At 61.5% G+C, this 24,715-nt stretch overlaps 1 protein-coding gene across 1 annotated transcript; it reads left to right on the forward strand.

The window, feature by feature from the left end:
• Positions 1-3,335: 3,335 nt before the first annotated feature.
• LOC308337817 (testis-specific Y-encoded protein 10-like) lies at positions 3,336-5,262 on the forward strand. Its single transcript, XM_080796015.1, has 5 exons — positions 3,336-3,706; positions 3,846-3,957; positions 4,057-4,202; positions 4,297-4,381; positions 5,083-5,262. Exons 1-5 carry the CDS (start codon positions 3,647-3,649, stop codon positions 5,103-5,105), a joined length of 426 nt encoding a protein of 141 aa, XP_080652141.1. The 5' UTR covers positions 3,336-3,646; the 3' UTR covers positions 5,106-5,262.
• The last annotated feature ends 19,453 nt before the right edge of the window (positions 5,263-24,715 follow it).

The following is a 24,715-nucleotide window of genomic DNA, read 5'->3' on the forward strand; positions in this document are numbered from 1 at the left end:
GCTTTCCAGTGTACGTGTGTCGAGGCGACGGGGACAAGAAACAAGGGAGGTGCCCTTGAAACCCAGCCTCCCGTGAGGTCTCCGTTCCAGGCTGCTTACCTCTTGTCCTTTGGCCCCTCTCCTGTTCCTTCCCTAGCAGGGGCAATGCCAGATGTCTGTCATTGCATGAATGTCTGTCTCCCTGGATTGCGAGTGGACGTGGAGATCATCCACATGATGGCTGAACACATGGAAACCACAGTCCAAGGCCGTGGGGGTGCATATGAAATCCGGTCCACTGCAAACCCACCGCAGACCCGGCTGGGAACGGAATAGGTCTGTCCGTGCACGCGCTTCCACATGCACGTGTGTGTACATGGAAGGCCACGCCTGTGTACCCCTTTCCCACGGTGTTACAGCCAGCTGCCCACACGGGTACCTGTGGGCACGCAAAGAAACCTTGGTCTGAACACACGGGTGTGTAAGCACTCGGCTGTACTGAACACCGCTGGCACCTTAGAAGGCAGCCGGCATGAACTCTGCGCAGCTCGAACCCCCGCGATAACATTAGTCCAGCCGCCCATGGAGTGGAGCCATGGCGCAGAGCCACGCATCCACCGCCGGTTCAGGAGACGGAGCCGAAGAAGACCTGTGCGAGGGCACAGAAGCCGCCGTGGCCTCAAGAATCGGTACGGACCTGCCGGGGACACGTGGAGGGTGAAGAACCGCCGGAGCAACCACGACAGGCACCTCCGTGTACAGGACGCGGCACGTGTGGCCCTTTGACGACTGAGATGACTGAGGTGTGGTGTAAGAAACCCGTCTGTTCCTGTAATGCTGGGGGAGACCGGCTTGCACTGGCTGCACACCAAAATTGCCCCAAGCCTACCTTGTTGGCCCAAAGCCACACGTTGGGTATCCTCTCTCCACGAGTGGGGGCCAGCCCTGGGGACGTGACGGGCCAGCCCTGGGGACGTGACGGCCCAGCCTCAAGTTCTGCTCACGGTCTGACCTGGTGGCCCGCAGGGGAAGGCTAGAGAAGATGTGTTCTCCTCTGCAGGCCAGACAAGCTGGGAACGCCTTCCCCACGGCATTTGTGGTTTCGCCCGAATGCAACGGAAGACACTCAGTCTCTGGAAGTGAAGGTACGTGCGTACGTGCTGTGTCACCTGGGAGCCAGCCCCAGCTTCTTGCCTCCGGCCTCCCAAAGGGTGCACACTGTAGTCACCTGGCCGCCAGACAGAATGCCCAACTGCCCATCCACAGGGTTCGCCCAGACATTGTCTCAGGGGAGGGGCATCCGGATTCACGTTGCCGGATGCCCTTGGCTGCACGAAAGGCACGCCTCCCTCTGTGCTCCATGCCAAACACACTGAGTGTCTGTGGGTAAGTGTGTGTGTGTGTGTGTGTGTGTGTGTCTGTGTGTGTTTGTGTCGGGGGCACCCAGCTTGGGACCCTTTCCCTGGTCACGTGACCAGTGGCTAGTCACAGAGGAGAAGAGGGCTCTTATTTCATGGGAAAGGAGGTGCTCGGACAGGCTTCTGCATCTTGCTTCCTGAAGCCTTCATCTTCCAGAGACCCTGTGGCCAGAGAGTGGGCAGAGAAACAGCGCCCTGAAGACAAACACCGAGTCGGGGGAAGAGGGAGAGCAGAGCATGGGGAAAGGACAGGCGGAGAGACGGATTGAGCACTCTCGGTCCCTCTTCTCCTGAGCAGCCAAGGACGTGGCCTGGGGGCAAACTGTGGCCGAACCCCCGCCCCCTAGCCCCGTGCCCCGAACAGGCAGACCGCTTCCGACCTCTGTCTCCTGGAATGGCCCTATTCCGCAATGCCTGGGCTGACGTTTCCACGCACGCTAGGCCAGGGTTCCCGGTGGTGCATACGCTGTCCTCAGTCTTGGACGATCGTGTTGGGGAAGGGCAAGGGACGGTTTCGCATTGACAGGCTACAAACACCGGGTGGAGAGCGGGCTGGAGGAGGCCACGGGATGGAGGGGAGGGGGTTGTGGGCCCTGGGGCCTGGGGCGCCTTAGGTAGAGCCCGAGGCCACCCTGGAGGAGGCGCACTGGCTGCCTCCCTGGCCGGCTCCCGCAGGGGGTGAGGGGCGGGGCCTGTGGCGGCCACGCCCACGGCCTTGCCGCTGGCAGCACCTGGGGTCCGGCCATTGTCCTGGGCGTGGATCAGGCCTCCTTCGCGCCGAGGCCCCACGCGTGCCACCTCCACCTCGGCCCCGTGGCCTCCTGGCCGGAAGCCCTTGTGCGCATGCGTCCCAGACTCCGGTGGCTTCTGCGAGGAGACGGCTGACGTCCCCCCTTCGCTGGGCCGCGGAGCTCCACTGCCGGGCCGCCTGCGGGAGCCGCGTGCTCACCCCTCCTGCTCCGTTCCTCCGCAGCTGCCCCAGCTGGGGGCCACATGGGACGCGGGACTGCCCCCCAATCCTGACCGACTCCGTCGAGGGAGGGGTCCATCGGGACGCGGCTGTCCGCGGACATATAGCCCCACCCCCAGAAGAGAGGCGAAGGTGCTGCTGGGCCTAGGCGTGGGGATGGCGGCAGAGCCAGCGCAGGACGAGGAGGGCCGTTGGGAGAGAGAGGGCGCCATCCTGGTGGTGGAGCTTGTGCTAGTGGGGGATGACGTAATGTTGGTGTGGCAGCTTGCGGTGGTCCAGGTGGCAGAGGACCCCGGGGAGACTGAGGAGGAGGACGAGGACGAGGACGACGAGGCTAGGGAGGTTGGCAGTGAGGCTGAAGAAGAGGGGGAGGCTGAGGAGGGCGAGGAGACTGAGGAGGAGGAGGAGGAAGAGGAGGAGGAGGAGGAAGAGGAGGAGGAGGAGGAAGAGGAGGAGGAGGAGGAGGAGGAAGAGGAGGAGGAGGAGGAGGAGGCTGTTGAGGATGAGGTTGCAGAGGTACCAGAGGTGCAGGAGGAGGAGGAGGAGGAGGAAGACAGGAGGGAAGAGGCCTGGGAGGAGAGCCAGAAGGAGCGAGAAGCGCAGGAGCTGCAGGAGAAGCAGGAAGGGGAAGAACGGCCAGAGGCACGGCCAGGTCCGCCCCCGTCCCCGCCCCAGGCCCTCGAGGCCCTGCAGTCAGAGCTGGAGCCCATGAACAAAGACGCCAGCAGGGCCTACTCTGGGCTCAAGCTCAGGTTCTGGCAGAGGCGACGGCGTCACCTGGACCACCGAAGCGCCCTCATCCGGGGCATCCCTGGCTTCTGGGCCAAGGCTGTATCCTTGATACCTTCACGGAGGGACCCCGATGTGGCCGGGCTAGCGCAGGAGACTCCTGTGGCAGGGGGCCTGCGTTGTGGTGGCCTGGCTCATGCCTCGGTGATCACGACAGTTTCGAATCCCTGCTTCCGGGTGGGGGTCCCTGGTGGGGCCGCAGGTTGCCCTCGATGTGCCGGGGAGGGGGCCGTGGGTGGGCAGGGAGGTCACCGAGGATTTCCAGCTTTCTGTGTTAGTGCCCAGCAGGGAATTACCTAACTAACTAATGCAGCAGGCCGTGCGGGGGCGCAGGGGCCCTTGACACAATCTGTGAGGTGGAGTGGGTCCCGGTGGTAGGAGGGGAGATGCAGGGCGCACTTGCTGTGCAGACCTGCTCTGTTGTTGTAGCTCTTTCTTCTCCAGCCCTCGGAGAGTCCTTGACCCGAAGCAGTTTGTGAACCACCCGCAGATGTCAGCCATGCTCAGTGAGCAAGATGAAGGCATACTTGGCTCCATGACGGATTTGAAGGTCTGGCCCGGGAGATGGAGGCCCGGCCTGGGGGATGGGAGAAGAGGGGGTAACAGAAGCGATTCCTCCCCAAGGCCAGGAGGGGAAGGGTCTGCTGGACAGAGATCTCAACCCTCTCCCCCACTTTGCCGCCCGGCAGGTGGAGGAACTCGAGTCTCCCCGTGATGGCCGCAAGATCCTGCTCTTCTTTCGCGAGAACTCCTACTTCCGCAACGACGTCGTTGAGAAGGAGTATGTCCTCAGGGCTGCTGGTAAGGGGCCTCTGCGTGCATGGGCGGCAGCAGGTGGAGGCGGCAGGGTTGAACCTGATGCATCATCCAGCGCCTTCGCACGGACCCTTCCTCTTGCAGGGTACGAGCCGTCTCATTCCACTCCCATCCAGTGGCACCACTGTTACGAACAGGAGGCCTGTAGCCGCAGACGCCACAAGAGCAGCCTTAACTTCTTCAGCTGGTTCTCTGACCACAGCTTTGCCGGGCCTAGCAGGATAGCTGAGGTGGGTCCCTGTGACAAACCGCGCACGTGAACCTGCCTGTGCTCCCCAGCGGACTGGGATGTGCATCTGAGCCCTGCCCCGTTTCCCCTGCCAGATCATCATGGACGACCTGTGGCCCGATCCCCTGCAGTACTACGTGAGGAAGAAGGCCCCAGCAGAGGGAACTGAGAGGAGGGCAGGTGAGACGCCCAGGGCGTGGGTGCTGAAAATGCTCCGTGCGGCTCCGTGGGAGCTGGGCTCCACAAATGCAGAAACGGAGGCTTAGAGGAACACTCAAGAGGCGGTGACCCCGTGTCCAAAGGGCATCACCGTGAGTTGGGGAGGGCGGTGTCAAACTGGTTCTGCCTGGGAAGCTTGAGGCAGGCGGGTCAGGCAACACCAGTGAGCAGAGCCGGAGAAGCAGTCGGCTCAGCAGCTGCCTTGCGGGAAGTGCCACTCCCTGGCCGTGAACTCCTGCCCTCAGGTCTCCTCGCCACCGCCTCAGCTTTGAGCCCACCTAAGCACCTCTTGCCAGCCTTGGCGCAGATGTCTGCGTTCCCTGGCGTAAAGGCTCATGCGTCACCCCGTCACTTTTGTGTGTTCATCGGTAGAGTCCTCCCAGTCATCTCCCTGGGCAATCTCCTGTGCCCACCGCAATCAGCCAGAGAACACTGGAGAGCGTGCACAGATACCGTTGCTATGTGGGTGGAGGAAATGTAGGGGGATCGCCATCAAGGGCCGGGGAGAGGGGCAGGGGAGAATGGCCTCCGTTCCCCGAAAGGGCCTTGAAACCCTCAAGCAAACCTGCGTGTGGCCCGTAGAGGATACTCACCGGCCGCCTCATGTGTGCCCGGGTGACTGTGTGCCCGTGTGTCTGTGTCTGTGTCTCCGTCTCTCCCAGGGAACTTGAGCATGTTGAGGTGAATACGCAGAAGCCTTGCCCTTGACCCGGAAAGAGTCCAGGACCTTCAGATGGAGCCGGATGATCAGCCTGGTCCCTCCCACAGGGAACACCTCCAGTCTGGTGCCTGGGAGAAACACAGGGCCGATTGAGGCCCCCTGTAAAAATACTGAAATGTGGAAAAACGACGTCAACCGTGTTTATGTGTGTTACTGTGTGTACGCTCACACACGGTCGTCTTCATGGAAAGGGGCAGGTGGGGAGCCTGAGCTCATGGGATTCCCGTCGATGCTTACTACTCTGCCCCGGCATCCTTATTCCGTGGAAGGGGTGGGGCCGTATGCTGGCCCAGAGGTCCAGGTCACACGAGCTCTGGGACTGCATCCCAGCGTGGCAGAGGTCCTTCCCCTAGGGATGGTGGAGGTGGGCAGGGAGAGGAGATGAGCGAAAGGCCAGCTAACAGGGCCCATGCCTTCCCTGGGGAAATAACAGAGGTCAAAGAAAGGGAAGGGCGAGCCAGGGCCAAACGTGTCCAGTGTCAACTTTTGGTGGATGGCGATGACCGTCTCCCAGAGATGCTCCCTGGTGGATGACCTCACACACAGAACGGGTGGGACTGTAGTTTCATTACTCCGTTGAACCCCAGTGCCAGGGCTCTCCTTTCTTCTAAACAAGGGGCCCAGGCCCTTGCTGACACAGTCATCCTCTCAGCCCCAGATACAGCGGGAGCGAGTGGGGGCCAGGCCCTGTGGAGGGACTGTTGGAGAGGGGAAAGTGGGAGGAGGGAAGGTAGGAAAGATCACCCTGTCGTTCTGGCCCAGGTAGCTGGGCGGAAGCATAAATTGCAGGGAAAGGCACGCTCGCGCGCGCGTGCGGGCCCGCACACACACACACACGCACGCGCGCGCGCACACACACACACGAACACCATCGGGTTCCAACCGCCCTAAGCCACAGAATATTTAGCCACTCACATACACTGACACATACTCAGGAGCAGAGCCAACACCCCCAGCCAACACACAGTGATTCAGTCACCCTCATGTCCTGACACGCACACACTCACTCACCCTCCCAGGCACACAACCTTCACCCACTCACATGTCCAGAGACACGCTCACATACTGACAACCCCACGCAGCCCCATGATCCCCACTTCCCGGCTTCCCTAGGACGTTGGCTTGGGGTCCCCCAGATGGTCAGCAGAGGAGAGGGCAGAGTATTGCTGAATGCGAGACCCAGGACACCCGCCCGTGTGCTGTCTGTCCCGTGCTGACCCCGAGGCTGATCTGCCTCCTTCTCCGTGGTCTGAAGGCAGGTGCCCAATGCCCTCTATCCGCTTAGACCCCAAAAGGGAAATGCCACCAAAGGGCACCCCTAGTCCTCACCAACACCCCACGGAGCACGCTCCCCTGGTTAAGGGCCAAGTGCGCGCAGGCTGCTTTGACCGTGTAGGGCACCGTCCATCTTCTGAGGTCTTGGCCTCACTCCTCCCACTTTCAAATTCTTTGTGACTTTGGGACTCAGAGGCCAGTCTCTTGCACGGAGCATAGATGTGGCCAGCTTTTCAACACCTGCCCGTTCTGCTGTCGTCCACATCTTACTCCAGTGCTGTGAAGCCCCGTTACTGACCAGCCCCGTTACTGACACAGGGCAGTCCACAATCACAGTACTTGGTGTCTGTGTACTCCCTGGCTGTTTCCACCCTCTATTCCTCCGTGACTTCCCCATTTGCTGTCTCATGTTTTCGGGAAACATGACAGCTGCCCTGGTTGACACCACTGGATTCAGCTCTGCTCAGCCGACTTGTTGCTTCCCCACGCGTGGGTGGCCCCTTCCTCACAGGCGATGTGTCCTTTGGGTCTACATGCATCGCAAAGTATGAATTCAGCTGGGGGCAGACCAGTCCTTGCCTCCCCGCCTCCGCCCTTCCTCGCCGCGCCCTGCCTGTCTCTCCCTCCCCATCCCTGTGCACGGCTCTCCCTCCTGCCCCTGTCCCTCTCTTCCCTTCTCTCCCTCCCTCCCATTCCCCCTCTCTCCCCCAGCTCTTCTTCTCCTTCTGGGCTTCTCTCCCTCTCCTCCCAGTCTCCCTCTCCTCCCCCTCCCCCTGTCACCACCCCAGCCTTCTCCCTCTCCAAGGCTGTGCTCCTGTTCCTGCGGTAACACCAGAGGAGCCTCCTCTAGTGGTTTGGGCAAGGTTGCAAGTGCTGGGTCAGTTTGGATTGTACCAGTAATTCCAAAGTCTGAGCTGTCTCACGGACTGTCTCAGACATTTGTTTCTTCGCCCCATAGACAGCCATGCATCTTACTCCCTGCAGGGGCGTTTGTGACACTTGTTGCGACCACAGCCCCTGCACTTAACGCCTGCACTAAACGCCAAGGGAGTTCCTCCTGCGTCTTTCTGGTCAAAATCCCCCAGGACACACCGACCCACTCCTTCTAATAGAGGCCCTCCCACGATGCAACCGCAACGCTGGTGGCCTTGCCATCACCCACGAGGCCTTCCCTGACACCTCAGGCGGCAAGCATCCTATCCCGCCACAGCACCCGCCCCCGCCCCCCGGAGCAGACCTCTGTGAGGTGTGGTCTTGTCTCAAAGGACCGACGTGGGGAGTACCAGAGAAAGGGCACTTGGGCTGTGCATGCTCACTTGGCCATCCCCTCCCCGCACGGTACTCCACTCAGCCACCGACACAGTCTAAGGGAGAACTTGGAGCGGAGCTGGAAGAAAGACACAAGAGCCCTTGCATGCAAGTCAGGTGGAGAAGGAGAACGCAACGAGGAAAAGAGACACAGAAACAAAGCGAAAGGGGCCGCTCAGAGGAAAGCACCTTGGGAGCAAGTTTTACCACTGGCTTGGGCAGAGGAATTTGCAGAGTTTCTCTTTGGACTGAAAGCCTGGCCCAGTCGCATGCTGCCCAGTCGCAATCACGGACCTCACCGGGGCCGGCTTAGCAGCTCTGTAGGCACCCCGGTGGCCAGGGACCTCGGCTCTTTGCAGAGTAACTTCAGGGAAAGTACTTGGCGTGCAGTTCCCTTCTCTTCCGGAAAGCTGGGGCGGGGGATGGGGGGTGGGGGGCTGGGGAGGCGGATGGCCCCTGCACGCAGCACCTTGGCGGCGGGCTCCTGGCGCCGTGCACCACCGGGCAGGCCCAGGGCGAAAGCCACGTGGCAGTGACGGGGCGCAGGTGGGGCAGCAGCTGATGCCCCCCGGGCTCTCCCCCAGGTCCCCTAAGAAGGAGCGCGGGAGGCTTTCGCGCGGCGGGCACACTCGGCATTCAGCCGCCGGATTTCAATTCCTGGCGCCAGCCGAGGGGCCCCAGACGGACGGACGAGAAAGGGACGAGTGGGGCTGGGATACCACGGCACTTGCGGGAAAGGCCTGACAGGGGTCTCTGAAGAGAACGTTTGGGGTTGAGAGGCGCGGAGGCCACCGCGGTGGAGGGGCTCGGGCGGGCTCCCGGGCGGGCTCTGGTGCGGCCAAGACACAGGGCGGGTGGTGGCCACGCCCACTGCCCTGGCACGGGTTAGACCCGGGAGCACGCCGCGTCCTGCGCGGGGCTCGGGGGCTCCATCCGGCCCAGGCCGCATGCGTGCCTCCCCCCGCCCCACACCCCTGCGCCGCCCGTGTCTGCCCCGTCACCGCCCGCCCCGGGGGCCTGTGCGCATGCGTGCCCCAGGCCCGCGCACTCTGCTAGGCGCTGCCGCCCAGCGGCGTTCCTGGGCGCTGCAGCTGAAGCTGCCGGTGCCGCCTCCGTCGCCTTCAGTCCCCAGCGGCCGGCGCTCAGGGCCAGGGCCACATGGAGAGTGAGTCGAGGTCCGGGGAAGGCGGGGCTGCCCCAGAATCCTGGAGCACCTTGGTCGCAGACGAGGGCGGTGAGGAGGCGGGGGCCCTCAGGGAGACCGGCTCCTGCGGGCACGCGGGGGCGCTTCTGGCCCTCGAGGCTGCGGGGGTGGTGGCAGAGGCTGTGCGGGAAGCTGAGGCCCAGGGGGGCACAGAGGAGGCCGGCGCGGGGCCGGAGTTGGTGCTGGTGGTGGAGGATATCGCGGCGGTGGTGGAGGTGGTGGCGGTGGAAGTCGAGGAGGTGCTGGCGGCGGAAGACGAGGAGGTGCTGGCGGTGGAAGTCGAGGAGGTGCTGGCGGTGGAAGTCGAGGAGGTGCTGGCGGCGGAAGACGAGGAGGTGCTGGCGGCGGAAGACGAGGAGGTGCTGGCGGTGGAAGTCGAGGAGGTGCTGGCGGCGGAAGACGAGGAGGTGCTGGCGGCGGAAGACGAGGAGGTGCTGGCGGCGGAAGACGAGGAGGCGGCGCAAGCACAGCAGGTCGAGAGGCCGAAGGAGCTGTGGCAGGCAGAGCCTGTGCCCCGGCCCGACCCAGCCGGGGCCGCACTTGCCACGCTGGAGGTGGTTCAGGAAGCGCTCCGCTCTGTGGACGCCCAAGCCTCCAGGGCCTACTTGCGGCTGAAGCGCAGGATGAATCGGAAGCGCAGTGGTCACCTGGCTCGAAGAAGGGCCATCATCCAGGGCATCCCTGGCTTCTGGGCACACGCCGTATCCTTCAGCCTGCTGGCTGGGTTTGGGCACCTGTGGAGGAGAGTGGGAGCAGGGCAGCAGGGTGCAGAGCCTCAGCCAGGGGCAGGAGAGCTGCGGGGATGGGCCTCGCTCCCCCAGCCGTGGGCCCCAGGCCTCCAGCGCTGGGCACCTCGCGGCAGTAGGCCGCCCAGGCAGCAGTGGGCCCAAGGCGGGAGCAGTGGCCCCAGCCTTCTCCTGCACAGCAGAGGGGCAGGGGCCAGCAGAGGGTGGTCCCGGAGGAGGTGGGTGCGGGGAGGGAGTGGGCGTTGGGGGGAAAGGCAGGGGCTGGGACCTGTGCATTGCTGCCTGAGCAGAAGGTCCGGGCCAGTGCTTTGGGGCTGCAGCACCCCAACAGGCCTCTGCGGTCGCGGAACCCGGGTCAACACTCTGGACTCCTAGTGAAGCCCGGTCCCACTTGGCTCAGAGCAGATGCTGCAAGGAAAGGATTTGGGGGGTGCGTGGGGCAGATGGAGAGGCTGCGCGCCTCCTTCCCGGTCCTTCCCAACCTGTCTTTTTGGCGAGGTCACGGCAGACCTAGAGTTCTGTGCGCTTGCACTCATTGAGGGTCAGTCAGCGGGCTGGCCGACTTCAGCGGCCCCCGGGGCCCTGGACATGGTGCAGGGGTGCTACAAACTCTGTCTCCGCAGGTCCTACTGAGGCGGGCCGAGGCCCCTGGCCCAGGTGCTCACAGACACGTTTCCTGCCTCCCTGCCTCTCCGTCTCCACGTCCCCCACCCTGGCTCGCTCTCTCCCCGCCTGCCGTCCCTCTGCAAGTCTCTTCCTCGGGGTTTGGGTGTCTCTGTCTCTCTCTCTCTCCTCCTTCGCGCCCCGTCCTCCCACACTACCCCTTTCCTCCCTCTCTTGCTGACCCTGCCAGGCTCTTGCTTGGCACCCTGGCTGTGCAGCCATGCTGCAAGTGAGCGGAGCAGCCCCCTTGTGGGCACAGAAGGTCCCTCAAGAGCCCAGGGCTTCAGGGGAGCACACAAGCAAACACGGCCGTGAGCGGGGGACCGAGCCCATCCAGACATCCAGCGTGGTGACTGACCGCCTCCTGGCCCAGCCGGCCCCGGGCACAGGCCAGACGGACTTGGGAAGGCAAAGCAGGCAGGCTCCTGGCCTCACCCTGTTGATCCTCCAGCCCAGCGCCACCCCAGGGCAGAGCATGGGTGACGAAAGGGCAAGCGCTGAGGAGGCTGGGAGTGTGGCGGTGCCTTCTGTTTGTGCACAGGCCCCATTCGGTCCCTGGCTCTCGGTCGGGAAGGGCCGGGGGTTCCCGGGTGGTTCCCGGTTCTCTTTCCGGAGCACTTGCCGTCGAGGCTCCTTGACCCAAGGCAGATCCTGAATCACCCGCAGATATCAGCCGTGACAGGTGACCAGGACGCAGACCTGCTCAGCTACATGACCAATTTAGAGGTTAGCCCTGGAGACGGAGGCCGGCGGTGGTGCCTTGGGAGTGGGGTTGCAGCTGGAGGGGCTGCGGCAGGGTTGCTCAGAGCCGCGCTCAGTCCCCTTCCCCCTCCCCGTCCTCTCGCTTTGCTGGGCCAGGTGGAGGAGCTGGTTCATCCCAAGTACCGCTGCAGGCTGATGTTTTCCTTTGGGAGCAACCCCTACTTCCAGAACGACGTGATCGTTAAGGAGTATCACCTTAGCATCGCCGGTAAGAGTGGGCCTGAGCTTCAGGGGAGCTGGCGGAGGGCCGCCGGGCACGTGGGCCCCGGGAACGGGAAGGGAGGTGTATGGGGTCCTGGGGGCGGGGGAGGGATTTGGCACCGGAGGGGGAGAGGTTGTAGGTTGGGAGCGAGAGCGGGCGTGGGGCCCTGGCCATGGACGGCCTCCCTTAAGTTTCCTCGTCCTGCAGGATATAGGGCGACTCGTTGCACCCCAGTCCAGTGGTTCTGGGATGAGGAACGTGGAGGTGCCAGCCGCAGGCGAGACAGCAGCAGCCTGAACTTCTTCAACTGGTTGTGTGACCCCAGCTGCCCGGGGCCCAACAGGATGGCCGAGGTGAGGCCCCTGCGGCCTTCGTCCGCAACGGTGATGCTGGGGCCCCGGCTGCTGGGGACCGGGGCCGGGGGCCCCACGCTCACCTGGCCTTTTTTCCCCTCCCAGATCATCATCGAAGAGCTGTGGCCCAATCCCTTGCAGTACTACCCTAGGCCGGAAGGCGGCCCATGGGAGTGAGCTGAGAGGAAGACCTGTCGGTAAGGAGCCCCGAGGGCTGGGTCCTGAACTGTGTGGGGAGGGTGCCCGGGGACAGTCAGTTTCATGGCGGGGAAACTGAGGCTCAGAGGAGCCTGGGCCCACGCAGCAGCTGGCAGGGTGGGAAGTGAGCCTGGGGCCACTCAGAGCACACCCACAGGGCGGAGGAGGTGTCTAGTCCGGCAGGTGCCTGCCCCCCATGCTGTGTGCCGGCAAATCCCTGCTCAATCGGGCGAAGCAAGGCTTCGCCACCGCCTTTTCCTGAACTGTCTCCCGTGGCTGTCGGCCCCTCTCTCGGTCCTCCTGCCAACGCCTTCAGTTGGGGATGGCCGGCCTATCTTGGGGAGTCGGGCTCCTTGTCCCGTCCCCGTCGTGGGCCACGACTCCCGGGCTGCCCTCCACGTTCCTGAGCACCGCCTGGCCTCCCGCAGCCATACGGACATCCTGGGAAATGGCCCTAGGCCGTCCACAGGAGGGTCGTGGCGCCCTCGCTGGGGAGGAACAGGGATCCCACGGGGACGAGGCGGGCTCGCAACATCACGTTGGCGATCCCGGCAGCATGTGTTTTCACAAATAGCTAAGATTTTTGTGTGTGTTTTCCTGTTTGTCTCTGTGTGTGTGTGATGCGTGTGTGTATGTGTCGGGGCATGGCCGCTGTGTGGAAGTGGACATCAGAGAGCACCCGAGTTTGACCACCGAGACGAATTTGATGAGGCCTCCACCGTTGAGAGACATGGATGGGCTCGTCTCCGTGGTGCTCTGCCTGCACGGGACAGAAACAGGGACAAGGATCAGCAGGGGCGGCGCTAGAGAGTATCCTGCCCAATGCTGCAGGGACAGGGGGAAGGGCCATAAACAAGTTACAGAGCCCTTTGGGTCCATGTGTCGGCTTCTGTCGGGGGCACGGGAAATGGCAAGGAGGAAATCAGCCTGCTGGGATCCTCCAGCCCCCATCCTGTTGGATTCCATGGGTGGGCGTGATGGAGAGCTTGGGGGCCGGGCGCAGCAGGGCTGGGCCTGGGGAGAGAACCCCACCCTTCCTAGGCAGGATCTGGCCGAGGAGGGGAAAAAGGTGCAGCTCTCCCGGTGAAGTCTTGTTCTTTAGAGCAGGGGGCCCAGGAGGGTCCAAGGTGCTCCCGAGCGGGGCCCTGGTGCCCCCTTGGCTCCTCGCACCACCATATTCACATCGCTTGGAGAGCTTTTCCAAGTTCCCCTGCTCCTGGAAGTGTGCCCTGCGTTGCTGAGATGCGAGGCCATGCATGCTTCTGGTCAGGTCCAGCACAAACCCAAGGGTCCCGGCAGGACCAAGGGGGAGGCGGTCCCTCACCGTCCCTGTGGACACCAGACCCTCCTGCAGGTAACACCACCCACCGCAGGGGACAGTTCCACGGATATGTGAGGGTACGCCAGTGTGGTCCACAGGCTGTGTGACATCGTGAGTCTGCTGTGTGTGAGGGAGCAGCTGTGGGCGGGTCCGCATCCGTGTGTGTGTGTGTGTGTCTGTGTGTGTGCGCGCATTTTCAAGCACCTCTGGCCACCTGAGCATTCCTCTGAGCTGAGGACCATGTGTGTAGGATTCTGCACGTGTGTGTGTGGACTTGCATGTCCTCTTTTGCTCCCCTGTGTGCAGGCCGTCATGGGTGCGTGGGCGCTTAGCTTATGTGTCTCGTATGTGTGTGCGCGTGGGTGACCAGGGTGTATGCCTGCATCCCGGAGACAGGGTGTGTTTATGTTTTGCGTCTGTGTGTGTGCACACCCATGGGTGAGTGTGTTGCGAGGCCTCGAGTGACTGCATGCACACCGGCGCCGTGTGGGCGTGTTCACGTGTGCTGCAGGTGCATGCCGGCGTGTGCACACGTGTGTCTCTGAGTGTGGCCACGTGTGCTTGCCTCATGTGTGGGTGGAGGCTTCAGGTGCACGCACGCGAGAGTGTGTGGTGAGTGTGAACGTGTGTGTGCTGGACGCCGAGTGTGTAGGTGTCTGTTTCTTGGTTGTGTGTTCCCGTGAGCAGGACTGTGGTTTTGCGTGGCCGAGTGTCATGCCTGCGAGCTGGTTCCGTGCATTTTTTTGCGTAGGTGTGTGCTTCTGCGCACAGAGGCATGTGTGTATGCGTGCACGCAGAATTCTGTATGCCTGGGTGAGGTGAGTGGTGTGTATTCGGTGCGTATGCATTTCCAGGCACCGCTGGGTGTGTGACCCTGCAGGGCTACGCATACAAGGCTGTGTGCCGTAGTCCTTGCCTGGGAGTGTTTTGTGTGCATACCCTTGTGTGCCCACAGATTCCTGTGGTGTGTTTGGGGACTTGCAGGCCCAGGGGTTATTGTGGTTTTGGGTGTGTACCTGTGTGTGTAGGTGTCGCCACCCTTGCAAGCCTCGGTGCTGGAGACTCTGTGTGTGTGTGTTTTTCTGTGCGTGTGTGTTTGCGCGCGCGTGTAGGCATGTCTCTGTGTGAGGGGATAAGTGGGAATGCCTCTGTGCCATCGAGCAGGTTCTATTCACTGTGTGTCTCCTCTTCTGTAATCAGTGTGTGTGTTTGTGTGTATGGGGACAATTGGAAATGCCCTTATGCCGTAGACCATGTGTTTTCATTGTGTGTCTCCTCTTCACTAAGCAACGTCTGCGTGTGTGTGTGTGTGTGTGTGTGTGTGTATGTGTGTTTCTCTGGGGCCTTCTTTGTACACAGTTGTGCTGGAGAGTTTGGTGTGTGTTGTGGGTACATGTTTCCATGTGAACTTGTGTTTCCAGTTGTAGGGCTGAGGGTGCATGTCTCTGTGACATGAGATAGGTTGTGCAGGGAGTGCATGTGGGTTTGCGTGGGCTTAAGCGCGTGTGCACGTACGTGCGTGTGAGTGTAGCGGTTGACTGTGCATTTCTATATCAGGGAGGATGTGTTGTTTTCTCACATGTGTCTGAATCCTCAGGGCGTGCGCATATGAGTGTGTGTTTTGGACCCTTGAGAATGCCTGCGTGTCAGATTCTGTGGATGTTTCTGGATTGCGGGGGATCACGGGCATACTTCCTTTTTGAGCAGGTCAACTGCGTACGCCTGTGCCGGAGACCTTGTATGGGTTGTCTGTGTGTACGTGTGCTTGCAAGCGCACGTGTGTGTTGGTGTACTGTGTGTGGTGTGCTCTGTGTGATTGCAGAAGCATGAACCTGTGTGTGTGTGTTTGTGTGCCTGTTTGAGTGGCTACGTGTGTGTTCCTGTATGACACAGACCATGTGTTTTACTTACATGCTTCTGTACCCTCAGGGCTATGTGTGAGTGTGTCGTGCTCAGATGTAACGTCGTGAGTAGCGTATGCCTGCGTGCTGGAGTTTGTGGATGTGTTGGGGTGTGTGTGTTAGTGTTCTTGGGCACACCCGTGTAATGGTTTTTATGGTGGTGCCACATGCGTATGCCTGTGCCGGACACCTCGTGTGAATTGGGTCTGTTCTGGGTGTTTTTGCAAGCACCTATGTGTCTGCAGGCAAGGGATGGTGTGCATGCTTCAGATCAACATGAGCGAGTGTGTACACAGTGTGTACAGTGGGTTCGAGGAGAGTATGTGTGTATGTGTGTGTGTGTGTGTGTGTGTGTGTGCACACTTGATGGGCTACTTGTGTGTTCCAGGATGACGTAGACCATGGGTTTTGCTTACGTGCTTCTCTATCCTCAGGGGAGTGTGTGTGTGGTTGCGTGTGTTCTGTGTGTGTGTGTGAGTGTGCATGCTCCGATGTGTTGGCGTCAGTTGTGTATGCCTCTGTGCCAGGGGTTTTTGATGTGGTCATTTCCGTGTGTGAGTATGATGGTTCCGCGACACACGTGTGTATGTATTTTGGGGCCGGGACTGTATGTGTAGGCCTTTGCCGAGACCTTCTGTGAGTCGTATGCATTGTGTGTGTGTGTCTGTGTTCGTGTTTACAAGCCCCTATGTGTCTGTATGCAAGGGCTGCTGTTACAAGCCTGAATTTCATACCGAGGAGTGTGAGTTTAGTGTGTTCAGTAGGTTTCCTTGAGCGTGTGTGTGTTTGTGTGTGTGCGTGTGTGTGAATGGAGCTTGTGGGTGTGTGTTTGCATTTTCATGTGTCTGTGTGTGTGTGTGTGTGTGTGTGTCTGTGCGCATGTGTCATCTCCACGCCTTTGTATCAGAGATAATGTGTGGGTGCGTGTAGCATGTGCATGTGTTTGCACGAACACACGTGTCTTGTATGTCACTCTGTGTTTAGATGAAAATGTGAGTCTGGTTACGTGTGGCCTCATGCACGCCTGGGTGCCGTGAGTCTGTGTGTGTGGGGGGGTATGCATGTGCCTCTCGATGACTTGGTTTCAGGGATCATGTGTGGGTGTGCAGGGTATGTGCGTGTGTTTGGACGAGCACAGACGCATCACGTGTTTCTCTGTGTTTCGAAGAACACGTGAGTGTGATTTTGTGTGGCCTCATGCACGTCTGGGTGTCGAGAGTCTGTGTGTGTGTGTGAGTGTGTGTGTCTGTGATGTGTGCCCAAGCCTTTGGACAGGGTCACGTGTGTATGAGTGTGTTGGGAGTCCCTGGTCGGGAAAGGAGAGGGCCCATGGCACTTCCCGCTCTGCTGATTATGGAGAAAGGGGCCAGTGGCGGAGTGCAGCCACGTCCCTCCTGACACACAGACCTTGTGTGCATTCCATGGTTACTCAGGGTTCTCTGTCCCCTCTCGCCGCAAAACGCACACGGGCCAAGGCAAGGCAGGCACGTGTCAAGCACACCACCCATCGAGGCAGCTTGCACGGATGGTGCCGGTGTGGGAAAACCCTAGGGGTCTCAGTGTGTGTTACAGAGGGGCTCAAACCTTGTACCCGCCTCTGTGTTGATTAGCCAAAGGCAGCAAAGAATAAGAAAGAATCCGTGAGCAGCACGTTCCTCCAGAGGAAAGAGCCCTGCGGGGAGCTCTCCTCCCAGTAGAAAGGCCATCCTGGACTCTGTTCTTCTCCTGTTTGGGCCGGTCTTGTCCACCTCCTGTGTACCAGGCGGGGAGGACGAAAAGGAGAGGAGCTGAACCCACAGGCACGTGTTCCCTGCCTCAGCGAGGGGCACCCAGCTTGTTGCTCCCTGAGCCAACAGGGGTTTCCCAGCACCACTTCTCACCAGTCCGGGGCTCGCCCCTCCCCGTCCGCTCGCCCTGCACTCACCCCGTCTTCGACGTTCCCCACCGCCTGCACCTCAGCTGGGCTTGGGATCTGGCAACGTGTGCCCACGAATGGATCCCGGCAGAGCCTCCCAGCGGCCCCTGTGGTGCTATGCCGACATCTCATGCTGTTTGTGGAGTCCTGACCTCATTGCCTTGGGGAACTGGGTTCCCTCCTGGCGGCCCCGGCAGCTAGGTGTAGGTCGAGGAGGGTTTGGCCTTCGGGCTCGGGAACCCTGCCGGCTTCACGGTTCGGGCCTGAACGTCAGCAAGTCTGCCCGCGGTTGGTCAGATCTCAAGTTGGGGATCTCAAGTCCGATACAGCCCCTCAGGGAGAATTCTAGGGTGGTGGAGAGCAACGGGCCAAAGGAAGACTGCTGGGGCCATCGTCACGTCTTCTGGTCTCCTTGTCGCCTAAGCTGGAGAGTAGCCTCACAGCTCCCCCAGGCCAGTCCGTGGGATTCATCGTGTCGACAAGATGGAGGGGAAGTCCCAGGCATGCTGACGGTTGCAGCGGGGCTGCCCGCGGGGATCCGGACGTGGAGGACCCCAGAACGTGCTGCGCTCGCCCCACCCACTTTCCCTAGAGCCCTCTGCGGCTCGCTCCTCGGGGCTTTTAGGAAGGGCCTGCCGAGCTCTACAGGGGAGAGGAAAGGCTGGACGGTGCCGCTAAAGCGCCTCCCAGGTGTCTCCCATAAACACAGGCGCTCCGCTTCCTTGACTGGGGGATGCCCCGCCTGCCCCGGAAAGAGGTGTTTAGGATTGGACCCCTGCCGCAGGTCGCATGGCTTAAGCTGTTGGGCGCATCATAAGGACATCGGGTTTCCTCCCAGGGCCTTAGGGTGCAAACCAGGGGATGTGGCTCGTGCACATCTGCCTGGAGTTCAGGGCAGGTTCAGGGCAAACACGTACGTGGCGCAAGAGGGCTGAGCGCCTCCTGAAGAAGACCGCCCGCTCCAGGGGCTTAATGGCCAGAGCTGCTGGGAGACGGACGCTTGCTACGGGACTGGAGGACCCAGGGCAACGGTCTTCCACGGATGTGGTCTCGCAGGCAAGGGATGGGGCGCCCAGAATGCGTGTGTGCTTTCCAGTGTACGTGTGTCGAGGCGACGGGGACAAGAAACAAGGGAGGTGCCCTTGAAACCCAGCCTCCCGTGAGGTCTCCGTTCCAGGCTGCTTACCTCTTGTCCTTTGGCCCCTCTCCTGTTCCTTCCCTAGCAGGGGCAATGCCAGATGTCTGTCATTGCATGAATGTCTGTCTCCCTGGATTGCGAGTGGACGTGGAGATCATCCACATGATGGCTGAACACATGGAAACCACAGTCCAAGGCCGTGGGGGTGCATATGAAATCCGGTCCACTGCAAACCCACCGCAGACCCGGCTGGGAACGGAATAGGTCTGTCCGTGCACGCGCTTCCACATGCACGTGTGTGTACATGGAAGGCCACGCCTGTGTACCCCTTTCCCACGGTGTTACAGCCAGCTGCCCACACGGGTACCTGTGGGCACGCAAAGAAACCTTGGTCTGAACACACGGGTGTGTAAGCACTCGGCTGTACTGAACACCGCTGGCACCTTAGAAGGCAGCCGGCATGAACTCTGCGCAGCTCGAACCCCCGCGATAACATTAGTCCAGCCACCCATGGAGTGGAGCCATGGCGCAGAGCCACGCATCCACCGCCGGTTCAGGAGACGGAGCCGAAGAAGACCTGTGCGAGGGCACAGAAGATGCCGTGGCCTCAAGAGTCGGTACGGACCTGCCGGGGACACGTGGAGGGTGAAGAACCGCCGGAGCAACCATGACAGGCACCTCCGTGTACAGGACGCGGCACGTGTGGCCCTTTGACGACTGAGATGACTGAGGTGTGGTGTAAGAAACCCGTCTGTTCCTGTAATGCTGGGGGAGACCGGCTTGCACTGGCTGCACACCAAAATTGCCCCAAGCCTACCTTGTTGGCCCAAAGCCACACGTTGGGTATCCTCTCTCCACGAGTGGGGGCCAGCCCTGGGGACGTGACGGGCCAGCCCTGGGGACGTGACGGCCCAGCCTCAAGTTCTGCTCACGGTCTGACCTGGTGGCCCGCAGGGGAAGGCTAGAGAAGATGTGTTCTCCTCTGCAGGCCAGACAAGCTGGGAACGCCTTCCCCACGGCATTTGTGGTTTCGCCCGAATGCAACGGAAGACACTCAGTCTCTGGAAGTGAAGGTACGTGCGTACGTGCTGTGTCACCTGGGAGCCAGCCCCAGCTTCTTGCCTCCGGCCTCCCAAAGGGTGCACACTGTAGTCACCTGGCCGCCAGACAGAATGCCCAACTGCCCATCCACAGGGTTCGCCCAGACATTGTCTCAGGGGAGGGGCATCCGGATTCACGTTGCCGGATGCCCTTGGCTGCACGAAAGGCACGCCTCCCTCTGTGCTCCATGCCAAACACACTGAGTGTCTGTGGGTAAGTGTGTGTGTGTGTGTGTGTGTGTGTGTCTGTGTGTGTTTGTGTCGGGGGCACCCAGCTTGGGACCCTTTCCCTGGTCACGTGACCAGTGGCTAGTCACAGAGGAGAAGAGGGCTCTTATTTCATGGGAAAGGAGGTGCTCGGACAGGCTTCTGCATCTTGCTTCCTGAAGCCTTCATCTTCCAGAGACCCTGTGGCCAGAGAGTGGGCAGAGAAACAGCGCCCTGAAGACAAACACCGAGTCGGGGGAAGAGGGAGAGCAGAGCATGGGGAAAGGACAGGCGGAGAGACGGATTGAGCACTCTCGGTCCCTCTTCTCCTGAGCAGCCAAGGACGTGGCCTGGGGGCAAACTGTGGCCGAACCCCCGCCCCCTAGCCCCGTGCCCCGAACAGGCAGACCGCTTCCGACCTCTGTCTCCTGGAATGGCCCTATTCCGCAATGCCTGGGCTGACGTTTCCACGCACGCTAGGCCAGGGTTCCCGGTGGTGCATACGCTGTCCTCAGTCTTGGACGATCGTGTTGGGGAAGGGCAAGGGACGGTTTCGCATTGACAGGCTACAAACACCGGGTGGAGAGCGGGCTGGAGGAGGCCACGGGATGGAGGGGAGGGGGTTGTGGGCCCTGGGGCCTGGGGCGCCTTAGGTAGAGCCCGAGGCCACCCTGGAGGAGGCGCACTGGCTGCCTCCCTGGCCGGCTCCCGCAGGGGGTGAGGGGCGGGGCCTGTGGCGGCCACGCCCACGGCCTTGCCGCTGGCAGCACCTGGGGTCCGGCCATTGTCCTGGGCGTGGATCAGGCCTCCTTCGCGCCGAGGCCCCACGCGTGCCACCTCCACCTCGGCCCCGTGGCCTCCTGGCCGGAAGCCCTTGTGCGCATGCGTCCCAGACTCCGGTGGCTTCTGCGAGGAGACGGCTGACGTCCCCCCTTCGCTGGGCCGCGGAGCTCCACTGCCGGGCCGCCTGCGGGAGCCGCGTGCTCACCCCTCCTGCTCCGTTCCTCCGCAGCTGCCCCAGCTGGGGGCCACATGGGACGCGGGACTGCCCCCCAATCCTGACCGACTCCGTCGAGGGAGGGGTCCATCGGGACGCGGCTGTCCGCGGACATATAGCCCCACCCCCAGAAGAGAGGCGAAGGTGCTGCTGGGCCTAGGCGTGGGGATGGCGGCAGAGCCAGCGCAGGACGAGGAGGGCCGTTGGGAGAGAGAGGGCGCCATCCTGGTGGTGGAGCTTGTGCTAGTGGGGGATGACGTAATGTTGGTGTGGCAGCTTGCGGTGGTCCAGGTGGCGGAGGACCCCGGGGAGACTGAGGAGGAGGACGAGGACGAGGACGACGAGGCTAGGGAGGTTGGCAGTGAGGCTGAAGAAGAGGGGGAGGCTGAGGAGGGCGAGGAGACTGAGGAGGAGGAGGAGGAAGAGGAGGAGGAGGAAGAGGAGGAGGAGGAAGAGGAGGAGGAGGAGGAAGAGGAGGAGGAGGAGGAGCAGAGGGAGGAGGAGGATGAGGCTGTTGAGGATGAGGTTGCAGAGGTACCAGAGGTGCAGGAGGAGGAGGATGAGGAGGAGGAAGACAGGAGGGAAGAGGCCTGGGAGGAGAGCCAGAAGGAGCGAGAAGCGCAGGAGCTGCAGGAGAAGCAGGAAGGGGAAGAACGGCCAGAGGCACGGCCAGGTCCGCCCCCGTCCCCGCCCCAGGCCCTCGAGGCCCTGCAGTCAGAGCTGGAGCCCATGAACAAAGACGCCAGCAGGGCCTACTCTGGGCTCAAGCTCAGGTTCTGGCAGAGGCGACGGCGTCACCTGGACCACCGAAGCGCCCTCATCCGGGGCATCCCTGGCTTCTGGGCCAAGGCTGTATCCTTGATACCTTCACGGAGGGACCCCGATGTGGCCGGGCTAGCGCAGGAGACTCCTGTGGCAGGGGGCCTGCGTTGTGGTGGCCTGGCTCATGCCTCGGTGATCACGACAGTTTCGAATCCCTGCTTCCGGGTGGGGGTCCCTGGTGGGGCCGCAGGTTGCCCTCGATGTGCCGGGGAGGGGGCCGTGGGTGGGCAGGGAGGTCACCGAGGATTTCCAGCTTTCTGTGTTAGTGCCCGGCAGGGAATTACCTAACTAACTAATGCAGCAGGCCGTGCGGGGGCGCAGGGGCCCTTGACACAATCTGTGAGGTGGAGTGGGTCCCGGTGGTAGGAGGGGAGATGCAGGGCGCACTTGCTGTGCAGACCTGCTCTGTTGTTGTAGCTCTTTCTTCTCCAGCCCTCGGAGAGTCCTTGACCCGAAGCAGTTTGTGAACCACCCGCAGATGTCAGCCATGCTCAGTGAGCAAGATGAAGGCATACTTGGCTCCATGACGGATTTGAAGGTCTGGCCCGGGAGATGGAGGCCCGGCCTGGGGGATGGGAGAAGAGGGGGTAACAGAAGCGATTCCTCCCCAAGGCCAGGAGGGGAAGGGTCTGCTGGACAGAGATCTCAACCCTCTCCCCCACTTTGCCGCCCGGCAGGTGGAGGAACTCGAGTCTCCCCGTGATGGCCGCAAGATCCTGCTCTTCTTTCGCGAGAACTCCTACTTCCGCAACGACGTCGTTGAGAAGGAGTATGTCCTCAGGGCTGCTGGTAAGGGGCCTCTGCGTGCATGGGCGGCAGCAGGTGGAGGCGGCAGGGTTGAACCTGATGCATCATCCAGCGCCTTCGCACGGACCCTTCCTCTTGCAGGGTACGAGCCGTCTCATTCCACTCCCATCCAGTGGCACCACTGTTACGAACAGGAGGCCTGTAGCCGCAGACGCCACAAGAGCAGCCTTAACTTCTTCAGCTGGTTCTCTGACCACAGCTTTGCCGGGCCTAGCAGGATAGCTGAGGTGGGTCCCTGTGACAAACCGCGCACGTGAACCTGCCTGTGCTCCCCAGCGGACTGGGATGTGCATCTGAGCCCTGCCCCGTTTCCCCTGCCAGATCATCATGGACGACCTGTGGCCCGATCCCCTGCAGTACTACGTGAGGAAGAAGGCCCCAGCAGAGGGAACTGAGAGGAGGGCAGGTGAGACGCCCAGGGCGTGGGTGCTGAAAATGCTCCGTGCGGCTCCGTGGGAGCTGGGCTCCACAAATGCAGAAACGGAGGCTTAGAGGAACACTCAAGAGGCGGTGACCCCGTGTCCAAAGGGCATCACCGTGAGTCGGGGAGGGCGGTGTCAAACTGGTTCTGCCTGGGAAGCTTGAGGCAGGCGGGTCCGGCAACACCAGTGAGCAGAGCCGGAGAAGCAGTCGGCTCAGCAGCTGCCTTGCGGGAAGTGCCACTCCCTGGCCGTGAACTCCTGCCCTCAGGTCTCCTCGCCACTGCCTCAGCTTTGAGCCCACCTAAGCACCTCTTGCCAGCCTTGGCGCAGATGTCTGCGTTCCCTGGCGTAAAGGCTCATGCGTCACCCCGTCACTTTTGTGTGTTCATCGGTAGAGTCCTCCCAGTCATCTCCCTGGGCAATCTCCTGTGCCCACCGCAATCAGCCAGAGAACACTGGAGAGCGTGCACAGATACCGTTGCTATGTGGGTGGAGGAAATGTAGGGGGATCGCCATCAAGGGCCGGGGAGAGGGGCAGGGGAGAATGGCCTCCGTTCCCCGAAAGGGCCTTGAAACCCTCAAGCAAACCTGCGTGTGGCCCGTAGAGGATACTCACCGGCCGCCTCATGTGTGCCCGGGTGACTGTGTGCCCGTGTGTCTGTGTCTGTGTCTCCGTCTCTCCCAGGGAACTTGAGCATGTTGAGGTGAATACGCAGAAGCCTTGCCCTTGACCCGGAAAGAGTCCAGGACCTTCAGATGGAGCCGGATGATCAGCCTGGTCCCTCCCACAGGGAACACCTCCAGTCTGGTGCCTGGGAGAAACACAGGGCCGATTGAGGCCCCCTGTAAAAATACTGAAATGTGGAAAAACGACGTCAACCGTGTTTATGTGTGTTACTGTGTGTACGCTCACACACGGTCGTCTTCATGGAAAGGGGCAGGTGGGGAGCCTGAGCTCATGGGATTCCCGTCGATGCTTACTACTCTGCCCCGGCATCCTTATTCCGTGGAAGGGGTGGGGCCGTATGCTGGCCCAGAGGTCCAGGTCACACGAGCTCTGGGACTGCATCCCAGCGTGGCAGAGGTCCTTCCCCTAGGGATGGTGGAGGTGGGCAGGGAGAGGAGATGAGCGAAAGGCCAGCTAACAGGGCCCATGCCTTCCCTGGGGAAATAACAGAGGTCAAAGAAAGGGAAGGGCGAGCCAGGGCCAAACGTGTCCAGTGTCAACTTTTGGTGGATGGCGATGACCGTCTCCCAGAGATGCTCCCTGGTGGATGACCTCACACACAGAACGGGTGGGACTGTAGTTTCATTACTCCGTTGAACCCCAGTGCCAGGGCTCTCCTTTCTTCTAAACAAGGGGCCCAGGCCCTTGCTGACACAGTCATCCTCTCAGCCCCAGATACAGCGGGAGCGAGTGGGGGCCAGGCCCTGTGGAGGGACTGTTGGAGAGGGGAAAGTGGGAGGAGGGAAGGTAGGAAAGATCACCCTGTCGTTCTGGCCCAGGTAGCTGGGCGGAAGCATAAATTGCAGGGAAAGGCACGCTCGCGCGCGCGTGCGGGCCCGCACACACACACACACGCACGCGCGCGCGCACACACACACACGAACACCATCGGGTTCCAACCGCCCTAAGCCACAGAATATTTAGCCACTCACATACACTGACACATACTCAGGAGCAGAGCCAACACCCCCAGCCAACACACAGTGATTCAGTCACCCTCATGTCCTGACACGCACACACTCACTCACCCTCCCAGGCACACAACCTTCACCCACTCACATGTCCAGAGACACGCTCACATACTGACAACCCCACGCAGCCCCATGATCCCCACTTCCCGGCTTCCCTAGGACGTTGGCTTGGGGTCCCCCAGATGGTCAGCAGAGGAGAGGGCAGAGTATTGCTGAATGCGAGACCCAGGACACCCGCCCGTGTGCTGTCTGTCCCGTGCTGACCCCGAGGCTGATCTGCCTCCTTCTCCGTGGTCTGAAGGCAGGTGCCCAATGCCCTCTATCCGCTTAGACCCCAAAAGGGAAATGCCACCAAAGGGCACCCCTAGTCCTCACCAACACCCCACGGAGCACGCTCCCCTGGTTAAGGGCCAAGTGCGCGCAGGCTGCTTTGACCGTGTAGGGCACCGTCCATCTTCTGAGGTCTTGGCCTCACTCCTCCCACTTTCAAATTCTTTGTGACTTTGGGACTCAGAGGCCAGTCTCTTGCACGGAG

The sequence above is a fragment of the Martes martes genome (genome assembly GCF_963455335.1).
Source record: "Martes martes genome assembly, chromosome: Y".
In the NCBI taxonomy this organism is placed as follows: Eukaryota; Metazoa; Chordata; class Mammalia; order Carnivora; family Mustelidae; genus Martes; species Martes martes.